The sequence below is a fragment of the Balaenoptera borealis genome, assembly GCF_965194805.1.
Source record: "Balaenoptera borealis genome assembly, chromosome: 12".
Lineage (NCBI taxonomy): Eukaryota > Metazoa > Chordata > Mammalia > Artiodactyla > Balaenopteridae > Balaenoptera > Balaenoptera borealis.
In genome coordinates this window covers 81,098,451-81,118,885 of record NC_138869.1, presented here as the reverse complement: position 1 = coordinate 81,118,885, position 20,435 = coordinate 81,098,451, and the positions used below count along the sequence as shown (strand labels likewise).

The window sequence follows — 20,435 nt, the reverse complement described above, 5'->3', positions numbered from 1 at the left end:
GTGAACAGGTGCTCACATTATATTTAGAAAACATTTCAACACTATTAAATTATTTGTGAAAAAAACAGTATTTTCTTCTACTTGTTCTGCAATACACAGCTGTACCCCCAGAGTACAAAGAACAATGGATGTTTGTAATGTTTGTGTGTGTGTGTTGTGTGTGTTAGTGTAGGTGTGTGTGTGTTAGTGTAGTATGTGTGTGTGTTAACCCTAGAAAGTTTAGCATGTATTTATTAAATACATTATTATTCTAATTTTTGAAAAGTTGTTAACTCATGCCATGCTTCACTTTTGGCTGAAACTGAATGATTAAAGTTGATCCTGCATAAAGGAGTTATAATAGATTGTTACAGAAGGAAATGGTGAGAATGAGGGTATGGATGAGATTGAAATAATATGTATGTACATTTTCCTATGCATGTGGCGAGTCTTGTATAACTTCACAATACTCTTTGCATCCTTTTTAATTCCGATCATTTTGCATGGTATCCCATGGAGCTCCAAAAGGTTGAGTATAAAATCCTAACATGCCACTCCACCCACATCAGTTCCACAGTCACTAGAGTCTACCTCTGCCTTTTGTGCCCCTTCACTTAGAGTAAGAATCTGTTCTCTGGAATGTGCATCCCTCTGGTAACTTCAGCCTCCCCTTTTTCTGTTTTCAAGGATGGGAGGAACAGTTTTATTGGACACCAACTGGGCGGGGTAGTGGAAGTGCCAAACAGCAAGGACCAGCGGGTCAAGTCAGCCAGAGCCATTCAAATCACCTACTACCTCCAGACCTATGGCTCTGCCACCCAAGACCTCATAGGGGAGAAGTGGGAGAATGAGTTCTGTAAGCTTGTGAGGAAGCTCCAGGAGGAGCGCCAGGACCTCCAGCTATACTCCTTAGTGTCCTTTAGCCTCTGGAGAGACTTTCATAAGACCAGCGTCCTGGCCAGAAGCAAGGTCCTCGTGAGCCTTGTGCTGATCCTGACCACAGCCACCCTCTCCAGCTCCATGAAGGACTGCTTGCGCGGCAAGCCCTTCCTGGGCCTCCTGGGGGTGCTCACCGTGTGCATCTCCATCGTCACCGCAGCTGGGATCTTCTTCATCACCGACGGAAAGTACAACTCCACCCTGCTGGGAATCCCGTTCTTTGCCATGGGTAACTATCCATCCTTGTGGTAATCGGCTTCTTACTGGTTTGGGGCAAGGTAGTACATTTCTTGAATTCTCAGGTGGAAATCTGTTTTAATTTTGCATTTGTATGTCTGTGTGATGAGAAATTTTACCTGGGGTGGTGTCTGTTTTACCTGATTAGGCCTTTTCCAGTAAATTTTAGGCTGACCAAGGCACCTCATTTATGCCAGGTACTTTAATGCTGTCCAGTGTTTTTAAAGTACACGCTATTGTAAATCTCTACTCAGCTTCTTCAAAAATTATAGGTTAAAGATCATGGGGTACAAAGTTAAGGAGGTCCAAAACCTGTTTCACACAGGTTTTTGTGGTTCATATTAGTGTTGCATCCTCAAACTGATGGTGATGAAGAGTGGATATCATGGGATGAAAATTCTGAGAGCCACCAATAGGTTCTAATTTCAAAGACCTTCTTCATTAGACTTTGTTTATTAATTCATTTCAAAGTTTTTGCAGAGAATATACTCCATTTCCCCACCTCTATTTAAAATTTTTCTGCAGCCACTTAAAGATGTGGCCTCTAACTTTTTTGGTGTCTGTTGAAAACAATTCATGAGTATCTTCAGTCAAGATTATCCTTTCTTGTACATTTTTCCCAGACATACATAAACGGTCTAGAAAATGGTGTGTGTGTGTGTGTGTGCACGTGTGTGCGCATGTGTGTGTGTTTCTTGCAAAAGAGAAGATCAAGTCTGGGAAGAAAAGTGAGTGATGGTTCATCAACAAGATTGATGGAACTTATCAGAATAGAGATGATGATGGCGATTATTTGTGGTGCCACTGAAGAGTTCTGTCAGATGTGGTACAATTCCATACATGCAGCAAAGGATAAACTGTGAAAATGGCCTCTAGATGGTGAACTGACACGCACAGGAGAGTCTTCAGCTGTAAAATAATTGCTTTTCCCTCCCCAGGTTAATATCAGCCCTAAATTATAGCTTTATTATTAAGTAAAAAAGATGTAGGCATGCGGTTAAAGTCTTCCAGGTGACCTGGGCCCTTTTCATTTTGACCTAAACAAATGTTTTCGAGAACAACGTTGCAAAGTGGATTTATCTGGAAACCCATCTTCACTGTGGCCCTGTTAGCTCATCTCGGTAAGTCTCAGTTTCCTCTTATATAAAATGAGGATAAACGAAAAGCCAGTTCCAATTTGACCTCTATGATACAGCAATATTTCTACTTAAAACTAAATAATAATAACAATGATAATAATAATAATAATAAAGCAGCTATGCTTATTATCACTTAAAAAAATAAAATGAGGATAATAATAATGAGGATAAAAAATAAGTCAAAGAATTGTTTTCTGAACGTAATAGAATATACCTAAAGGTAATATGACAGGGTAGACACTCAATAAGTATCATCGAGTTTTAGTCGTTAACCTGGTGTGCTAAGTGCAGTGGATTCAGTGATGAATAAGAAACAGCCATTGGCTTCAAGAAATTGAAAGTCTTTCTTGCATTCTGCATATCATGTTTAAATGCATGCATCTTGTTAACAAAAGGTTTTTCTATTTCCTAAAGAAATATATGAAATTTTTTTTTCACCAGTGACAAGGATAGGTCTAGATTTGAACCACTTATACTTGTTATGTTTTGTGGGCTCAGTCTCTTAACTTAATAATATAAGATTCCTATGAATCATGCAGCATGATTCACAAGTGAAACATGGATCATTCAAGATGGACAAATTAGGCACCTTAGAGCCGAGAGGGCTTTTTCTAAAACTGGTGGCAATCTAATTAGGTAGTGGAAAGATTTATCAGGAAAATTCTGTAACGTATAGAATTACATATTTCATACAAATAAGGAGAAAAATTGTCTCCAGTGATGCTGAATTGTATTCTAGGCTCAGATACAAAATCAGTGGTATTTTCATTCCTTAAAGAAATAATAAGAACACTGAAAGCCACAGTGAGGTAAATGTCCAAACCCTAAAACACACACTTTTCACATTTCCTCCTCTCTCAGTCATCTTTATAATCACAAATCAGCCCTGGACAGGGTCGGTGCAGACTCCAGAAGCCTGGTAAATTGTTACTTTTCAGTATTCCTGCAATTCAAGTTCTTAAAATAATCTTAAAAGAACTTTCCTGCTATGTTCTGAAAACATAACAACAGTAGACCTATAAATATATACTTATTTAAGATATTTGCTCCATCAAGGGGGAGTTGGTTTTGTTGTGTTTTGTTTTGTTTGTAAAATGATCATAATGGTAAAGATACCAAGATGGAGAACTAGTGAAATGAAAGGGATATGCCACAGAGCTAGGACATCTAGGTTTCCACCCCAGCTTTTCCACTAACTTTGTATGTTTTGTTGGGCAAGTTAGGTATAGTCCCTTTGTCCCAGTTCTTCATCTATTTTTTAAAATTTATTTATTTATTTGTTTTTATTTTTGGCTGTGTTGGGTCTTCGTCGCTTGTGCACGGGCTTTCTCTAGCTGCGGCGAGTGGGGGCTACTCTTCGTTGCGGTGCGTGGACTTCTCATTGTCATGGCTTCTCTTGTGGCAGAGCACAGGCTCTAGGCACGTGGGCTTCAGTAGTTGTGGTACGGAGACTCAGTAGTTGTGGCTCTCGGGCTCAGGCTCAGTAGTTGTGGCGCATGGGCTTAGTTGCTCTGCGGCATGTGGGATCTTCCCCGGCCAGGGATCGAACCCTTGCCCCCTGCATTGGCAGGCAGATTCTTAACACTGCACCACCAGGGAAACTCCAGTTTTTCATCTATTAAATGAAGGATTTGGACTCTTCAGTCTTAAATTTTGAAGTTCCTACATTATTCGTTTCATTCTTCAACTGAACTTAGAATTTGATCATTCTTTTGTAAAAACCTTGAAGGTTTGTATTATCTTCAAACTTCTAACCTCCATTCTCCTTTATTGACTCTGTGTGTGTGTGTGTGTGTGTGTGTGTGTGTGTGTGTGTGAGAGAGAGAGAGAGAGAGAGAGAGAGAGAGAGAGATTGAGAGATTGAGAGCTGAGTTTGGCAGATACATACCTTCTGGTGGTACACACAGCATTGTTTAAAAGTAGTCCTTTGATGAATTAGTTTACATTGTGTCAAAACTGCATAATCCAGTGTTAGTTGGGTTTAAGGAAAAGAAGCCCAACTCTTTTTATAAACCTCTATTTCTATTCCTATCTTCCTACAAAGATTTCTTTAAGGTAGTGAATATTCACTTCGTTATGCTCCAAGATTCAAGCCATTCATCCTCATTAGAACTTATCCCTGAAGCTGGGTATGTCGCTTAGGTGTTCTACTCTTCAACCATTCTATTTTTGACCAACTATCTTCCTTTAATACTGCATCTGCTTGTTATTTTTTCTGACCATTCATCCAGTTAATACCCCCAATGTCATTTCAGAGGCATGTATTCTGTACTTCCATATCCTTCATTTTTAAAGCCTGTACCAATTTTTATTTTATGTGCTCAGTTAGGTGCCTATTAAGTATCCAAGTGGGAAAATGTGGAATTGGCGATATAAGACAGTATACAGATCAGGTTCAGAAGTAAAATCTATTAAGTTGGAGCTGAAAATATAAATTTTGGATTCATCATGACATATCTAATAATGAAAGCCATGGAATCTGATAACATCAGTATCAACTGGAAAGATAAATATTGATGGAAAATAGAAGTCGTCTAAAATCTGAGCCCAGGAGTATTCCAACGCTTACGATTGGGCAGATGAAAATGATTCAGAAAATGACACTAAGAAGGATTAGGCTATCAAGTGAGGTAGCAGGAGAACCAAGAGAGAATAGTGTCCCAGCAGCCAAGTCAAGAAGGTGTTTCATGAAGGAGCAAGAGATCAGTTGTTCCAATAGCTGCTAAGAAATTGTGTCCAGTGAGAACTGAGAATTGGTCGTTTGATTTAGGAATTTGAAGGTCATGAATGACTTTGGCAAGAGCTGCTTTAGTGGAGAGCTGAGGTAATTTAAAGAGGTTCAGTAGAGCTTGGAGTATAAGAAGTGAAGACAGTGAGTAAAGCTAATTCTTCCAAGGAATTTTTGCAATAAAGGGAAAGAATGATTTATGCAGTTGGGGACGACGTGCAGTAGAGAAAGCTTCATAGTAAAGCAGAGAGAAGAGATTGCAGAAACAATGTCATTGAGCAGGAGAGAGAGATAGGACGGGATTCAGAGCACAGCTAGAATCATTGGCTTTATAAAAGAGCCTAGACAGCTCATCTACAGTTAAGAAAAGGGAAGGCAAAATATATGGACAGATCCAGATAGATTGGTACATGTGGGGGTGGAACCACGTGGAAATTCTCTTCTATGGCTTCAACTTTGTCAGTAAAATAGGAAGCAAGTCATCAGCTGAGAATAAATTTGGGGAAGGAAGCGTTAATTTGAGGAAAGTGAAGGGATTCTTAAAGAGTCACTTCAGAAAATTGGAGAATAAAGAAGAAAATTTAGGTGAATAACTAGGAAGCACAAGGGCCTCCTTGACGTTTACGTGCATGAATTAAAAAAAAGAAATCAGTTAGCGTGGTTGCTGAGTCGGCCCCCCCTCCAGCCATATATAGCTGCTTGGGGGAGGAGTTGAGTAGGCATTGAGATGAATTTAATCGGAAAGAAATTCCCAGAAAAAAAAAAAAAGAGAGGGTTTATAGTGTATGCAAAAGAGTGACTGTAATGACAGATCATGAGCGTTGTAATAGTTAGGATCAGCTAGACCATGTTGCAGTAACAAATAATGCCTTAAATCCATTTAGTTTAAGAGAACAAAGATTAACTTCTTGCTCATATCACAGTTTGGTGTGGGTCGGGAAGCTCTCTTTGGAAACTCTTTTCCAACAGAGATTCAGGGATTTAGGATGCCTCTGTCTTACAACATGTTGCCTTCTCAGAGTTTGTGCTCCTTGGCATGTACACAAATGAGGGAATAATTAGAGAAATCACACTACTTATAACTACCTTGTACCCAAAGTGATTCAGTTACTTCTCATCACATGCTATTGGCCAGAACTAGACATATGGCCATAAGCTAACTGTGAGGGAGGATAGAAAATGTAGGAGAGCAAATGGATTATTTTATGAGCATCAACTGTCTCTTCCACATAAACTAAGCCAAACAATAAAGGTAACGAGGATTTATTTTGCCTCATCATCGTGGTAAAACACTGATAAGGTCAAAATATTATATTCTTTGTGGGGTCAGAGAATTGTCTTAGGTTGGAGTCTGTTCTGGTTATCTGTTTCTGTATAATAAACACCACAAAACTGGGTAGTGTAAAACAACAACCATTAGATTATGCTTGTGGATTCTGTTGGTCAGTATTTTGGAAATGGCACAGTGAGGTGAGCTCCTCCCACCTCTAGAATGTCTAGAGCCTCAGCTGAGGGTGACTTGAATATCTGAGGTCTGGCATAGTCAGGTCTAGAACAACAATTTTCTTTTTTTTTTTTTTCTTAAGAAAAGTTTTCAACATTTTTAAATTACAGAAATAAACTCATTACCCTTACATGGCATCTATACTTAAACATGCAGCCTCTTTTGTTTTCTGTCACTCTCATCTTTTTTCCTCTTGTCGGTCTTGCTTTGATTTTGCAGCTGCAAAGCATGCCTGTTCTTTCCAGCTACTATTATCTTCTTGATATCTGTGGTCCCTGAAGAGGCAATTTACACAAGTACCCAGGCTTTCAGTCATCCAGTTCTCATTTTTTTTTTTTTTTTTGAAGTCCACACGTTTTACTTTATTTATTTATTTATTTTTTCACACACACACACACTGTATTTTATTTTTACAAGAGATAAATCGACTGACACCAAGCATTGTACATGGATGACCACAACAAAAGCAACAATGATTGCAATTACCAAACATGAAACACACTCATACTATGTCATAGTATTGACATTCAGTCCAGTAATCCTCCACTGTAACAGCTCCTTTACTTTGCAGTGAAAATTGATTTGTATATTCTTTGCCTCTGAGTCCTTGTGGAATTTTTTTTTTTTTTTTTAAATTCAGACAGAAAGTCACAAAAATTATACTCATCCTCATCAGTTCACTCAGTCCCATGTAATTAATTTTTTTTTTCATCTTGATCTTTTGTTAGCACTTTTATGAGTTCATCAGTTTTTCATTAGAGTTCTGAAAATGCTTATTCATTCAGTTCAGCAGTACAGTCCGTTACCAGAAACCTGTACTTGTCAGAGTCTTTTCCATGTATTTCTTGAAGATGAAACCCTTTTATAGGAACATATTTGCAAAATCATCAGAGTACACCCAGAACTGTCTGTAAATGACAAAAGACTTAAAAATGACCACGGTTAAAGATTTGATGACAGTTCATAATAATGCAGTTGACAAGAAAATTAGTTATTTCTGAGATATACATTTTAAAGTAATAACTAGGATTATTACTTATAACATTATACCAGAACATATAAGATTTTTAGAAATTTCATGTAATGTCTGAAACATTTATATTAACATATTTCCATACATATTTCCATACAAGTACAAATATAAGATTTTTAGAAATTTCATGTAATGTCTGAAACATTTATATTAACATATTTCCATACATATTTCCATACAAATACAAATATGATTTTTAGAAATTTCATGTAATGTCTGAAACATTTATATTAACATATTTCCATACATATTTCCATACAAATACAAATATAAGATTTTTAGAAATTTCATGTAATGTCTGAAACATTTATATTAACATGTTTCCATACAAATAACCCAATGAAAGTTTAGTATTAGTTGTTTTGTTTGTTTTTTTATACTGCAGGTTCTTATTAGGCATCAGTTTTATACACATCAGTGTATACATGTCAATCCCAATCGCCCAATTCAGCACACCACCATCCCCACCCCACCGCAGTTTTCCCCCCTTGGTGTCCATATGTCCATTCTCTACATCTGTGTCTCAACTTCTGCCCTGCAAACTGGCTCATCTGTACCATTTTTCTAGGTTCCGCATACATGCATTAATATACGATATTTGTTTTTCTCTTTCTGACTTACTTCACTCTGTATGACAGTCTCTAGATCCATCCACGTCTCAACAAATGACTCAATTTCGTTCCTTTTTATGGCTGAGTAATATTCCATTGTATATATGTACCACAACTTCTTTATCCATTCGTCTGTTGATGGGCATTTAGGTTGCTTCCATGACCTGGCTATTGTAAATAGTGCTGCAATGAACATTCGGGTGCATGTGTCTTTTTGAGTTACGGTTTTCTCTGGGTATATGCCCAGTAGTGGGATTGCTGGGTCATATGGTAATTCTATTTTTAGTTTTTTAAGGAACCTCCATATTGTTCTCCATAGTGGCTGTATCAATTTACATTCCCACCAACAGTGCAAGAGGGTTCCCTTTTCACCACACCCTCTCCAGCATTTGTTGTTTGTAGATTTTCTGATGATGCCCATTCTAACAGGAGTGAGGTGATACCTCATTGTAGTTTTGATTTGCATTTCTCTAATAATTAGTGATGTTGAGCATCTTTTCATGTGCTTCGTGGCCATCTGTATGTCTTCTTTGGAGAAATGTCTATTTAGGTCTTCTGCCCATTTTTGGATTGGGGTGTTTGTTTCTTTGATATTGAGCTGAATGAGCTGTTTATATATTTTGGAGATTAATCCTTTGTCCGTTGATTCATTTGCAAATATTTTCTCCCATTCTGAGGGTTGTCTTTTCGTCTTGTTTATGGTTTCCTTTGCTGTGCAAAAGCTTTTAAGTTTCATTAGGTCCCATTTGTTTATTTTTGTTTTTATTTCCATTACTCTAGGAGGTGGATCAAAAAAGATCTTGCTGTGATTTATGTCAAAGAGTGTTCTTCCTATGTTTTCCTCTAAGAGTTTTATAGTGTCCAGTCTTATATTTAGGTCTCTAATCCATTTTGAGTTTATTTTTGTGTATGGTGTTAGGGAGTATTCTAATTTCATTCTTTTACATGTAGCTGTCCAGTTTTCCCAGCACCACTTATTGAAGAGACTGTCTTTTCTCCATTGTATATCTTTGCCTCCTTTGTCATAGATTAGTTGACCATAGGTGCGTGGGTTAATCTCTGGGCTTTCTATCTTGTTCCATTGATCTATGTTTCTGTTTTTGTGCCAGTACCATATTGTCTTGATTACTGTAGCTTTGTAGTATAGTCTGAAGTCTGGGAGTCTGATTCCTCCAGCTCCATTTTTTTGCCTCAAGACTGCTTTGCCTATTCGGGGTCTTTTGTGTCTCCATACAAATTTTAAGATGATTTGTTCTAGCTCCGTAAAAAATGCCATTGGTAATTTGATAGGGATTGCATTGAATCTGTAGATTGCTTTGGGTAGTATACTCATTTTCACAATGTTGATTCTTCCAATCCAAGAACATGGTATATCTCTCCATCTGTTGGTATCATCTTTAATTTCTTTCATCAGTGTCTTATAGTTTTCTGCATACAGGTCTTTTGTCTCCCTAGGTAGGTTTATTCCTAGGTATTTTATTCTTTTTGTTGCAATGGTAAATGGGAGTGTTTCCATAATTTCTCTTTCAGATTTTTCATCATTAGTGTATAGGAATGCAAGAGATTTCTGTGCATTAATTTTGTATCCTGCAACTTTACCATATTCATTAATTAGCTCTAGCAGTTTTCTGGTGGCAGTTTTAGGATTCTCTATGTATAGTATCATGTCATCCGCAAACAGTGACAGTTTTACTTCTTCTTTTCCAATTTGTATTCCTTTTATTCCTTTTTCTTCTCTGATTGCCGTGGCTAGGACTTCCAAAACTATGTTGAATAATAGTGGTGAGAGTGGACATCCTTGTCTCGTTCCTGATCTTAGAGGAAATGCTTTCAGTTTTTCACCATTGAGAATGATGTTTGCTGTGGGTTTGTCATATATGGCCTTTATTATGTTGAGGTAGGTTCCCTCTATGCCCACTTTCTGGAGAGTTTTTATCAGAAATGGGTGTTGAATTTTGTCAAAAGCTTTTTCTGCATCTATTGAGATGATCATATGGTTTTTATTCTTCAATTTGTTAATATGGTGTATCACATTGATTGATTTGCGTATATTGAAGAATCCTTGCATCCCTGGGATAAATCCCACTTGATCGTGGTGTATGATCCTTTTAATGTGTTGTTGGATTCTGTTTGCTAGTATTTTGTTGAGGATTTTTGCATCTATATTCATCAGTGATATTGGTCTGTAATTTTCTTTTTTTGTAGTGTCTTTGTCTGGTTTTGGTATCAGGGTGATGGTGGCCTCATAGAATGAGTTTGGGAGTGTTCCTTCCTCTGCAATTTTTTGGAAGAGTTTGAGAAGGATGGGTGTTAGCTCTTCTCTAAATGTTTGATAGAATTCACCTGTGAAGCCATCTGGTCCTGGACTTTTGTTTGTTGGAAGATTTTTAATCACAGTTTCAATTTCATTACTTGTGATTGGTCTGTTCATATTTTCTATTTCTTCCTGGTTCAGTCTTGGAAGGTTATACCTTTCTAAGAATTTGTCCATTTCTTCCAGGTTGTCCATTTTATTGGCATAAAGTTGCTTGTAGTAGTCTCTTAGGATGCTTTGTATTTCTGCAGTGTCTGTTGTAACTTCTCCTTTTTCATTTCTGATTTTATTGATTTGAGTCCTCTCCCTCTTTTTCTTGATGAGTCTGGCTAATGGCTTATCAATTTTGTTTATCTTCTCAAAGAACCAACTTTTAGTTTTATTGATCTTTGCTATTGTTTTCTTTGTTTCTATTTCATTTATTTCTGCTCTGATCTTTATGATTTCTTTCCTTCTGCTAACTTTGGGTTTTGTTTGTTCTTCTTTCTCTAGTTTCTTTAAGTGTAAGGTTAGATTGTTTACTTGAGCTTTTTCTTGTTTCTTTAGGTAGGCTTGTATAGCTATAAACTTCCCTCTTAGAACTGCTTTTGCTGCATCCCATAGGTTTTGGGTCGTCGTGTTTTCATTGTCATTTGTCTCTAGGTATTTTTTGATTTCCTCTTTGATTTCTTCAGTGATCTCTTGGTTATTTAGTAACGTATTGTTTAGCCTCCATGTGTTTGTCCTTTTTACGTTTTTTTCCCTGTAATTCATTTCTAATCTCATAGCGTTGTGGTCAGAAAAGATGCTTGATATGATTTCAATTTTCTTAAATTTACTGAGGCTTGATTTGTGACCCAAGATGTGATCTATCTTGGAGAATGTTCCATGCGCACTTGAGAAGAACGTGTAATCTGCTGTTTTTGGATGGAATGTCCGATATATATCAATTAAATCTATCTGGTCTATTGTGTCATTTAAAGCTTCTGTTTCCTTATTTATTTTCATTTTGGATGATCTGTCCATTGGTGTAAGTGAGGTGTTAAAGTCCCCCACTATTATTGTGTTACTGTCGATTTCCTCTTTTATAGCTGTTAGCAGTTGCCTTATGTATTGAGGTGCTCCTATGTTGGGTGCATATATATTTATAATTGTTATATCTTCTTCTTGGATTGATCCCTGGATCATTATGTAGTGTCCTTCCTTGTCTCTTGTAACATTCTTTAATTTAAAGTCTATTTTATCTGATATGAGTATAGCTACTCCAGCTTTCTTTTGATTTCCATTTGCATGGAATATCTTTTTCCATCCCATCACTTTCAGTCTGTATGTGTCCCTAGGTCTAAAGTGGGTCTCTTGTAGACAGCATATATATGGGTCTTGTTTTTGTATCCATTCAGCCAGTCTATGTCTTTTGGTTGGGGCATTTAATCCATTCACGTTTAAGGTAATTATCGATATGTATGTTCCTATGACCATTTTCTTAATTGTTTTGGGTTTGTTTTTGTAGGTCCTTTTCTTCTCTTATGTTTCCCACTTAGAGAAGTTCCTTTAGCATTTGTTGTAGAGCTGGTTTGGTGGTGCTGAATTCTCTTAGCTTTTGCTTGTCTGTAAAGCTTTTGATTTCTCCATCAAATCTAAATGAGATCCTTGCCGGGTAGAGTAATCTTGGTTGTAGGTTCTTCCCTTTCATCACTTTAAGTATATCATGCCACTCCCTTCTGGCTTGCAGAGTTTCTGCTGAGAAATCAGCTGTTAACCTTATGGGAGTTCCCTTGTATGTTATTTGTCGTTTTTCCCTTGCTGCTTTCAATAATTTTTCTTTGTCTTTAATTTTTGCCACTTTGATTACTATGTGTCTCGGCGTGTTTCTCCTTGGGTTTATCCTGTATGGGACTCTCTGCGCTTCCTGGACTTGGGTGGCTATTTCCTTTCCCATGTTAGGGAAGTTTTCGACTATAATCTCTTCAAATATTTTCTCTGGTCCTTTCTCTCTCTCTTCTCCTTCTGGGACCCCTATAATGCGAATGTTGTTGCGTTTAATGTTGTCCCAGAGGTCTCTTAGGCTGTCTTCATTTCTTTTCATTCTTTTTTCTTTAGTCTGTTCCGCAGCAGTGAATTCCATCATTCTGTCTTCCAGGTCACTTATCCGTTCTTCTGCCTCAGTTATTCTGCTATTGATTCCTTCTAGTGTAGTTTTCATTTCAGTTATTGTATTGGTCATCTCTGTTTGTTTGTTCTTTAATTCTTCTAGGTCTTTGTTAATCATTTCTTGCATCTTCTCAATCTTTGCCTCCATTCTTATTCCAAGGTCCTGGATCATCTTCACTATCATTATTCTGAATTCTTTTTCTGGAAGGTTGCCTATCTCCACTTCATTTAGTTGTTTTTCTGGGGTTTTTTCTTGTTCCTTCATCTGGTACATAGCCCTCTGCCTTTTCATCTTCTCTATCTTTCTGTAACTGTGGTTTTTGGTCCACAGGCTGCAGGATTATAGTTTTTCTTGCTTCTGTTGTCTGCCCTCTGGTGGTTGAGGCTATCTAAGAGGCTTGATGGGAGGCTCTGGTGGTGGGTAGAGCTGACTGTTGCTGTGGCGGTCAGAGCTCAGTAAAACCTTAATCCACTTGACTGTTGATGGGTGGGGCTGGGTTCCCTCCCTGTTGGCTGTTTTGCCTGAGGCAACCCAACACTGGAGCCTACCCGTGCTCTTTGGTGGGGTTAATGGCAGATTCTGGGAGGGCTCACGCCAAGGAGAACTTCCCAGAACCTCTGCTGCCAGTGTCCTTATCCCCACGGTGAAACAGAGCCACCACTCGCCTCTGCAGGAGACCCCCCAACACCAGCAGGTAGGTCTGGTTCAGTCTCCCCCAGGCTCACTGCTCCTTCCCCTGGGTCCTGATGCACACATTACTTTGTGTGTGCCCTCCAAGAGTGGGGTCTCTGTTTCCCCCAGTCCCGTCAAAGTCCTGCAATCCAATTCCCACTAGCCTTCAAAGTCTGATTCTCTAGGAATTCCTCCTCCCGTTGCCTGACCCCCAGGTTGGGAAGCCTGACGTGGGGCTCAGAACCTTTACTCCAGTGGGTGGACTTCTGTGGTATAAGTGTTCACCAGTCTGTGAGTCACCCACCCAGCAGTTACGGGGTTTGATTTTACTCTGCTTGCGCCCCTCCTACCGTCTCACTGTGGCTTCTCCTCTGTCCTTGGACGTGGGGTATCCTCCTTGGTGAAGTCCAGGGTCTTCCTGTCAATGATGGTCCAGCAGTCAGTTGTGATTCTGGTGCTCTCGCAAGAGGGAGTAGAACAACAATTTTCAACATGGCTTCTTCGCTCACATGGCTGGTACCAAGTCTGGGACTTCTGAAGGAGAATCTCAGCTGGGACTGTTGAGCATAGCATCTAAATGTGGCCTCTCCAGCATGGTGTTCCCGGGGTAGTCAGACTTCTTATATGGTGGTTCAGGGCTCCAAGAAAACGTTTTGCACAAGAGAAGGACAAAAGTCCAGGGCTGGCTTAGACATAAGAGTCCCATAGCATCACATCAGCCCTATTCTACCATCTGAGTACCAGTCACTAAGGCCAGCCCAGATCCCAGAGGAGGGCAATGGGACTCCACTTCTTAAGACAGTGGCAGAGAACTGAAAGAGTGGCAGAGTCACATTGCAGAAGAGCATGTGGAATGGGAGCTACTGTTGTGGTCACCTTTGGGAAATGCAATCACCACAGAGTCATAATGAGAGTGAGCTGCAAAGATAGAGGTGGATTCCAGAGATGCTTGCTATAAAGGTTTTGAGATGAGATTATTACTGATGACAATGGCTATGATTTGATCATTTGGGGATGGAAGACAAATGTTAGATTAAAGACATTAGATGTCAAAGGACCCAATTTAACAGACATAGATATTCCATGATCTCCAAGGCCCAACAAATCTGGCATCTGCTAACCTTCTGACCTCAGGTTCAACCTGTCTCTCTCTCCTCTACACCTGGAAGGCTCTTCCTCAGATGTTTCCTTACCTCCTGGTCTTTATACAAATGTCACCTTCTCAGTGGGGACTTTCCTGGCCACTCTATCAAAAACCACAAGTGCTTCACCAATACTCCCTTTCTCCCTCTCTGATTCGGTTTTCTCCTTAGAGCTCATCATTATCTAACATACAGTATACTTTACTTTTTGACTTGTTTTGCCCGCCATAGAACGTAAGCCCCCAAAGGATGTAAATTTTTATTTTTCCATTCATCGCTGTTTTCCAAATACTTCAAACAGTACTGGCCTTGGGTTGGCACTCAACAAATATATGTGGAATTAATGAATGAATGGTCTCTTAGCGTTTCTCAAATGGGTTATAGTCTATTAGAGAGCCATATAATTTAACGTATCATGATCCATGTTTATATTTCACTTATGGGGAAGAAAAGAGAGTAGAAAAGGATAGGAAATATCAAAAGGTGTTGCACATAGTAAAGTGTTATTGCATCGTACTTCTGTTTCAGTTTAATATACATGTGTATAATAGACATGATGTAAGATGTATTGCCTAATGTGGGCCACAATCAAAAGTTTTAGAAAACACACTGTCTAGAAACTTCTTTGGACTAATGTCTTAAGCAGACACGGTGATAGGTAAGGATTTATTAATAGGGAGGCAACTGGGAGAACTCATCAGAAGCATGGGTGCTGCTCCTCTTGGTTCTGCTGGAGACAGGATCTGGATTTACGAAGGGGAAGGTATTGCCAGGGACATAAGGTATTACTTCTTGGGCACTTTTATTTTCCTCGACTTCGACCAGCACAGTGTTTGGCACATAATGAGCCCTCTGAGGTTTGATGGTGGGCTAAAATTTTTTAATGATTATATTAAGGGTTTTGAAATGTTTCTCAATAAGTTAGTTTTGCCACAGGACCTGTTTTACTCGGGGTCATTAAACCTATCAAAAGCCTGCCCCAAATAACCCTATTGCTAGAAACTCTCTTATTGGAGCTATTTTTTAGCTATGTCAGTTGCAGCCACCCTGCTCTTGGTGATAAATAACCATCTCCTTTGGGAAAATGTTGGTCAATGATGTGAAAATATCTCTCTGTTTAGAGGCTTGGAGTTAGAAGACCTGGAGTCCAGTCAAGTCCCTGTCCGTTCAGGTGACTTCTCCTTGGGCCTCCCATGTTTTCTCTTTCATAAGATGAGGAAGTCGGACTGATTGGTCCTTAACATCTTTTCCACCTTTACTCCTTAATCAGTGAGTCATTCATTTGACATTTAGGCTATATGTTATCTAGATTTTTGGCTTGTTGGGAGCTGGAACCGGGTCTACTTGTCATCTTTTCAAGTGTCTAGTCCAAAGTGCCCATAGCATGCATTTTACAAATGTTGACTTTTGCAAGAGAAGGCTTAACTTTTGGTTGTTTTTAGCTTAGATATCTTACTGTCCTTATTTTTTATATGTTATTCTTCAGTTTTCATTTCTTTATATTGATCTCTGTTCTTTTTGTAGCTGTGAAATGGACCTCCCAGAACAGAAGTTTTTAACAAGTTAAGATGTTGTCTCACTAACTGGTTTTTGTAGACCTTTTGAAGGAGGTGGGAAGGGAACAGATCTTAGCATAACAAGTAAGAAGCTGAATTTTATGCCAAGCATTTGAGGTAGCATTGAATAGTATGTAGTTTTTATTGTGAAGCACTGTACAACATTACTAATAATTATATCCTGACTCCTTAAGATTCTTATTTTCTTTGGAATCCACCTCCATCTGTTGCACTTTTTACTGCTAATGAGCTTCCTCCCATGGTAGTTGGAGTTTAGGAACAAGGAAGAGTATTTATATAACAAAATTTTACTCAGGGTGAAAAGCATATGGGCCCATTTTGGTGATTGTGTTTATCTCAAGGGTAGGTGATGTGCTAGTTTAGACTTTTAAAATGGAAAGATTTGTAATTAAGCCTTATGCTTTCTAATATGTTATGCCCTTGCTTTTTTACTTCTTAAATCAGATAGTGAATTAGGCTTGTATATTTAAGCAGACAGGGAAAGGAGAGAGACATCAATTTATCCGGTATATGGTAGAACTGTTCCTATGTCAGCTTCTACCACTTCTCCAGTGTGGACATCTAAGCCTTCCTCAAATATGCATCTATCACAAGCAACCCTAACTATCCTCATTAATTGAAGTTGACTTGACTGTCATATGAGAATGTTCAAGAAAAAAATATTCCTGGTACAGAAGAGCTGCAGTTGCCAACCAGATCAGGATTTTCTGCAGTGCTTCATCAAGGTAAAAACTGAAATTCAAACTCCTGAAACTTGAAGGGTGAAAATGCATTAAGGCTATGCCATTGCTTTTCTGAGGAAAAGCAAAGTCTCAGCCAGATAAAGATCATTTACAAACTAGAGACTTATTTCCAAGATTCTATTCAATTCATTTCCAAGCCAGTATTTTCATACCCAGTCATTGAAAATTAGCAGAGAAAAATGAGGTTAATCCTTCATTGGTTTGAGGGTCCTAGAGGCCAGCCTTGGGCTTCCAAGAATTGAAGAATCCTTGTACACTGATTTTCACCTGCCTTCCTGGAACACGGTGGTTTGTGAATGCATCAAATATCTGTGTGTCATCGTGACTGATTTTCTTTGTAATGAGAGACCAATGCCTTCATCCAGACCAAGGCAAAACTCTATTATTCAAGCCTTGGCTTATAGATATCACTCTGTACCCTTAGAGAAGTTATAACCTGAGTTTGAATTTAATATAAAGAAGATCCTGCTACTTTTCCCACTGCTTCTCACACTGACTTGGCCTAAATGGAATAAGAATATGTCCTGGCCAGTGATATTTCCAGTGATTGTTTCAATTTTAAGTGGAACGTCCTAAACTAAATATCATACTTAATAATATAAATCAGCAAAGTATTAGTTAAGAATATTTACTAATAGTGTTTGAGATAATAAAAAACATAGAGTATAACCATAATAGTCAATGATATAAACCAAATAATGAAGGAAAAGGAGATAATTTTATCAGAAAGGACTGGATATAAGTAGGTTAAACTACATTTTAGCAAAAAAAAAAAAAAAGTGATGGATTTGGGGAGAAACAGATTAGATGGCTCATTTCATTGAATGAAAACCAATCAAAGTCGCACACACACACACACATACACACACATACACACAAAGAGAAACCAGTGAAAGGCACCTAACTTGTAGATTTTGGGGTGAAACTGTGATGCATATAATAAGGACTCATAATAATTAACAGCAAGTTGCTAGATTTACTCTATAATTCAGTCACCTTCCTCTTCCTTTCCTCTGTCAACGTCAAGGGTCAGGGCAACTTTATAATATAGTTTACCGTGTTGGTACAATGTTTTGTGAATAAGAAGTGCTCAATAATTATTTCTTGAATGAATGACTTGTAATTTCACTAGCTCACAGCAGACATGAAGGAGATTTTTTTAGAAATGGATAAAAATCTGTGTTTGAAATTGTACATGTTCTTTGAAAAATTTTAGAACCATGACTTTTAAACAAAGCCAGTGAAAGTGATTATGTAATGAGGAGATTTTGAATGTCCAAACATGAGAGTATAGTCTAAATGTTGTATCTTTTGTTTGGTGCATCATGTACCTTAAAAGTATCCCATTGGCCATTTGATCATGAAAATGACTTCCTATTCGCCCAGAGGAAAGTAGGGCAGCTGTTTCCATTAAATGGGGAAATAAAGTCATGAGAACTATTCTCAAACCTGAAGAGGAGCCAAGGTCAGAACCTGTATTACTTGATTTTTCCTCCCAGGTTCTTTGACTCTGTTAGCAGTTCTCAAACTCGGCCCTGGGGAGTCCTTGGGATGTGCTGGGGGTGCAATGGGCCTCAGAAAGAATTAAGCCCCAGAAGTCCCGGCTACTCCTTCCTGCTTCCGAACAGAAACTTTGTTCTGATATTTTTACATGACAAGTCTCCATAGATATTTAGTTTGAGGAAAAATTCCTGTGAATTAAAAAAAAAAATGTTTGAAAACTGCCCGTCCTCTACCATCCTGTAGTGCCTCTTTCATAATAAAATGGAAGGTAGAAACTAAACTTGAGATGAACTAAGTGTATCTTACAGTCTGGGTGGCTGTGCTTTGATCAACTGGTATATCCACAGACAGCCTGTAGTCTTTTTGTTGAAGTATTTCTAGAGGCGGGATGTCTACTTAAGACCTTAACTTTCTCTCTTGCAGACAAGTTAACCTATTTTTAAGATGCAGAAAATCCAAAAGGATGGAGGCAATGAGGTTGTATCTCTGTCATGAGAACTAAGTAAGACTGCCAAGAGGCTCCGAAGGGTAGAATTAATTGTAATTTTACTGTATTCTAGGGTTAGAATGGCTGTCTTACAGGTCAAAAAACTGTACTATAAAAACACAGTGACAAAACTAGATTCTCAGTGAAAGAATCCCGTTAACTAGGTTGACAAGGGTAATATGTTAGCCAGAATCTCTGTTCTGGTAACCTTTTCAAAAAGTGGTTTACACTAGCTAGGCTTCCCTTTCTCAAGATATATAAAAAAGACTCAGAGGGCTATGTGATGAGCATAAATTAAAACACAGTGAGGCAGCACGTGATCCCTGATGCAGGCAGGCAGACCGGCGGGGCGGGGCAGGAAGTGCTGGTGGTGCTGGTGATGGGTGCCCCCTCCCATCTCACAGAGACCGCCGAATCCCGTCAAGTCTAACTTTTTAGGACTTCCCTGGTGGCACTGTGGTTAAGAATCCGCCTGCCAATGCAGGGGACACGGGTTCGAGCCCTGGTCCGGGAAGATCCCACATGCTGCGGAAGCAACTAAGCCCGTGCGCCACAACTACTGAGCCCGTGTGCTGCAACTACTGAGCCCGTGTGCTGCAACTACTGAGCCCGCACACCTAGAGCCCGTGCTCTGCAACAAGAGAAGCCACTGCAATGAGAAGCCCACGCACCACAACGAAGAGTAGCCCGCGCTCACCACAACTAGAGAACGCCCGCACACAGCAATGAAAACCCGATGCAACAAAAAATAAATAAAATAAATAAATTTAAAACAAACAAACAAAAAAACCCACAGTGATGTCTGATGGATTTCCTTGTTTCCCACAAAGAATGATGCCAAAATGCCCACGCGTGCCTCCCAGATTCAGTGTCATTCTCCCTTGGGAAGTTCTGTGTACCCAATACAGATGCTCACATTGCTAGACCTTACCATTCATTCTATGTTGGCCACCACCATTGATAAGCTTTCTCTCTAAGATGACTCAATATCGCTATGTAGTAAACAAAGTAAGTAAAGAGTGTTTCTGTTGGGACTAGGAGACATTCTTTCTCCTTTGATTATTTATTGATGAGATGAGTTTAATCCTCAGAGAGGGACCATCTTTCTATGATTTCCAAGTGTTTGTGGTTCCTCCTTTCTATTCCCCCTGTGATCTTTCTTTTTGGTTTATTATTTATTCCAGTCTGTTTATCCCTTTGCCCTTTCTGCTCATTCTTAACCTTATCCTGAAAGATGAGAACCCTAAAGCAGTAGCAGGTTACCTGAGTTCCTGTATTCCCCACCCTATCCAATCCGAACAAGGTTACCAACACACCATCTACTCACTCAGGTCAGCACTGCTGTGTGTCTATAGCAGTCTGGCCAAGGGAGACATGTCTGTCAAAGGAGGCCTGTGGGCTTCATCTCTATGCAGCCCCTAATTCCAATTTCCTTCACATTCTTTGCTCAGACCAAAACCAAACTGCTATGTGGCCAAATATACAAGGCTGTTTCATGTCTCATGATATTCCTTTCCTAGAGATTCCTTTCTATCTCTGCTTTGTTCTGATTTTCAAAGCTTAAGTGCCTCTTGCTCTATGGAAATTTGTAATGACTTCTAAACCCAAGAACGACTGATTTTCCTTTTTGCTTATCCTTGTTTACATGCCTATATTTACTTCCATGTTAGGCTGCAGAGCTTTCATTAGAAAGGAT

The 20,435-nt window shown here is 38.9% G+C and overlaps 1 protein-coding gene and 1 long non-coding RNA gene across 7 annotated transcripts in view; one reads left to right on the top strand and one right to left on the bottom strand.

The window, feature by feature from the left end:
• PTCHD4 (patched domain containing 4) overlaps positions 1-20,435 on the top strand; it is a gene marked incomplete at its 5' end in the record, with an annotated part of 239,195 nt that overhangs the window by 63,495 nt on the left and 155,265 nt on the right. For 5 of the 6 annotated variants that reach the window (XM_082347574.1, XM_082347572.1, XM_082347571.1 and 2 more), the window contains one exon: positions 667-1,147. In XM_082347574.1, the coding sequence (XP_082203700.1) occupies positions 667-1,147 (481 nt within the window). Of the gene's footprint in view, positions 1-666; positions 1,197-20,435 lie in introns of all 6 variants that reach the window. The other variant, XM_082347575.1, reaches the window with a different exon arrangement.
• Positions 1-20,435, bottom strand: part of LOC309608195 — a 775,896-nt gene that overhangs the window by 688,396 nt on the left and 67,065 nt on the right. The window lies entirely within an intron of this gene.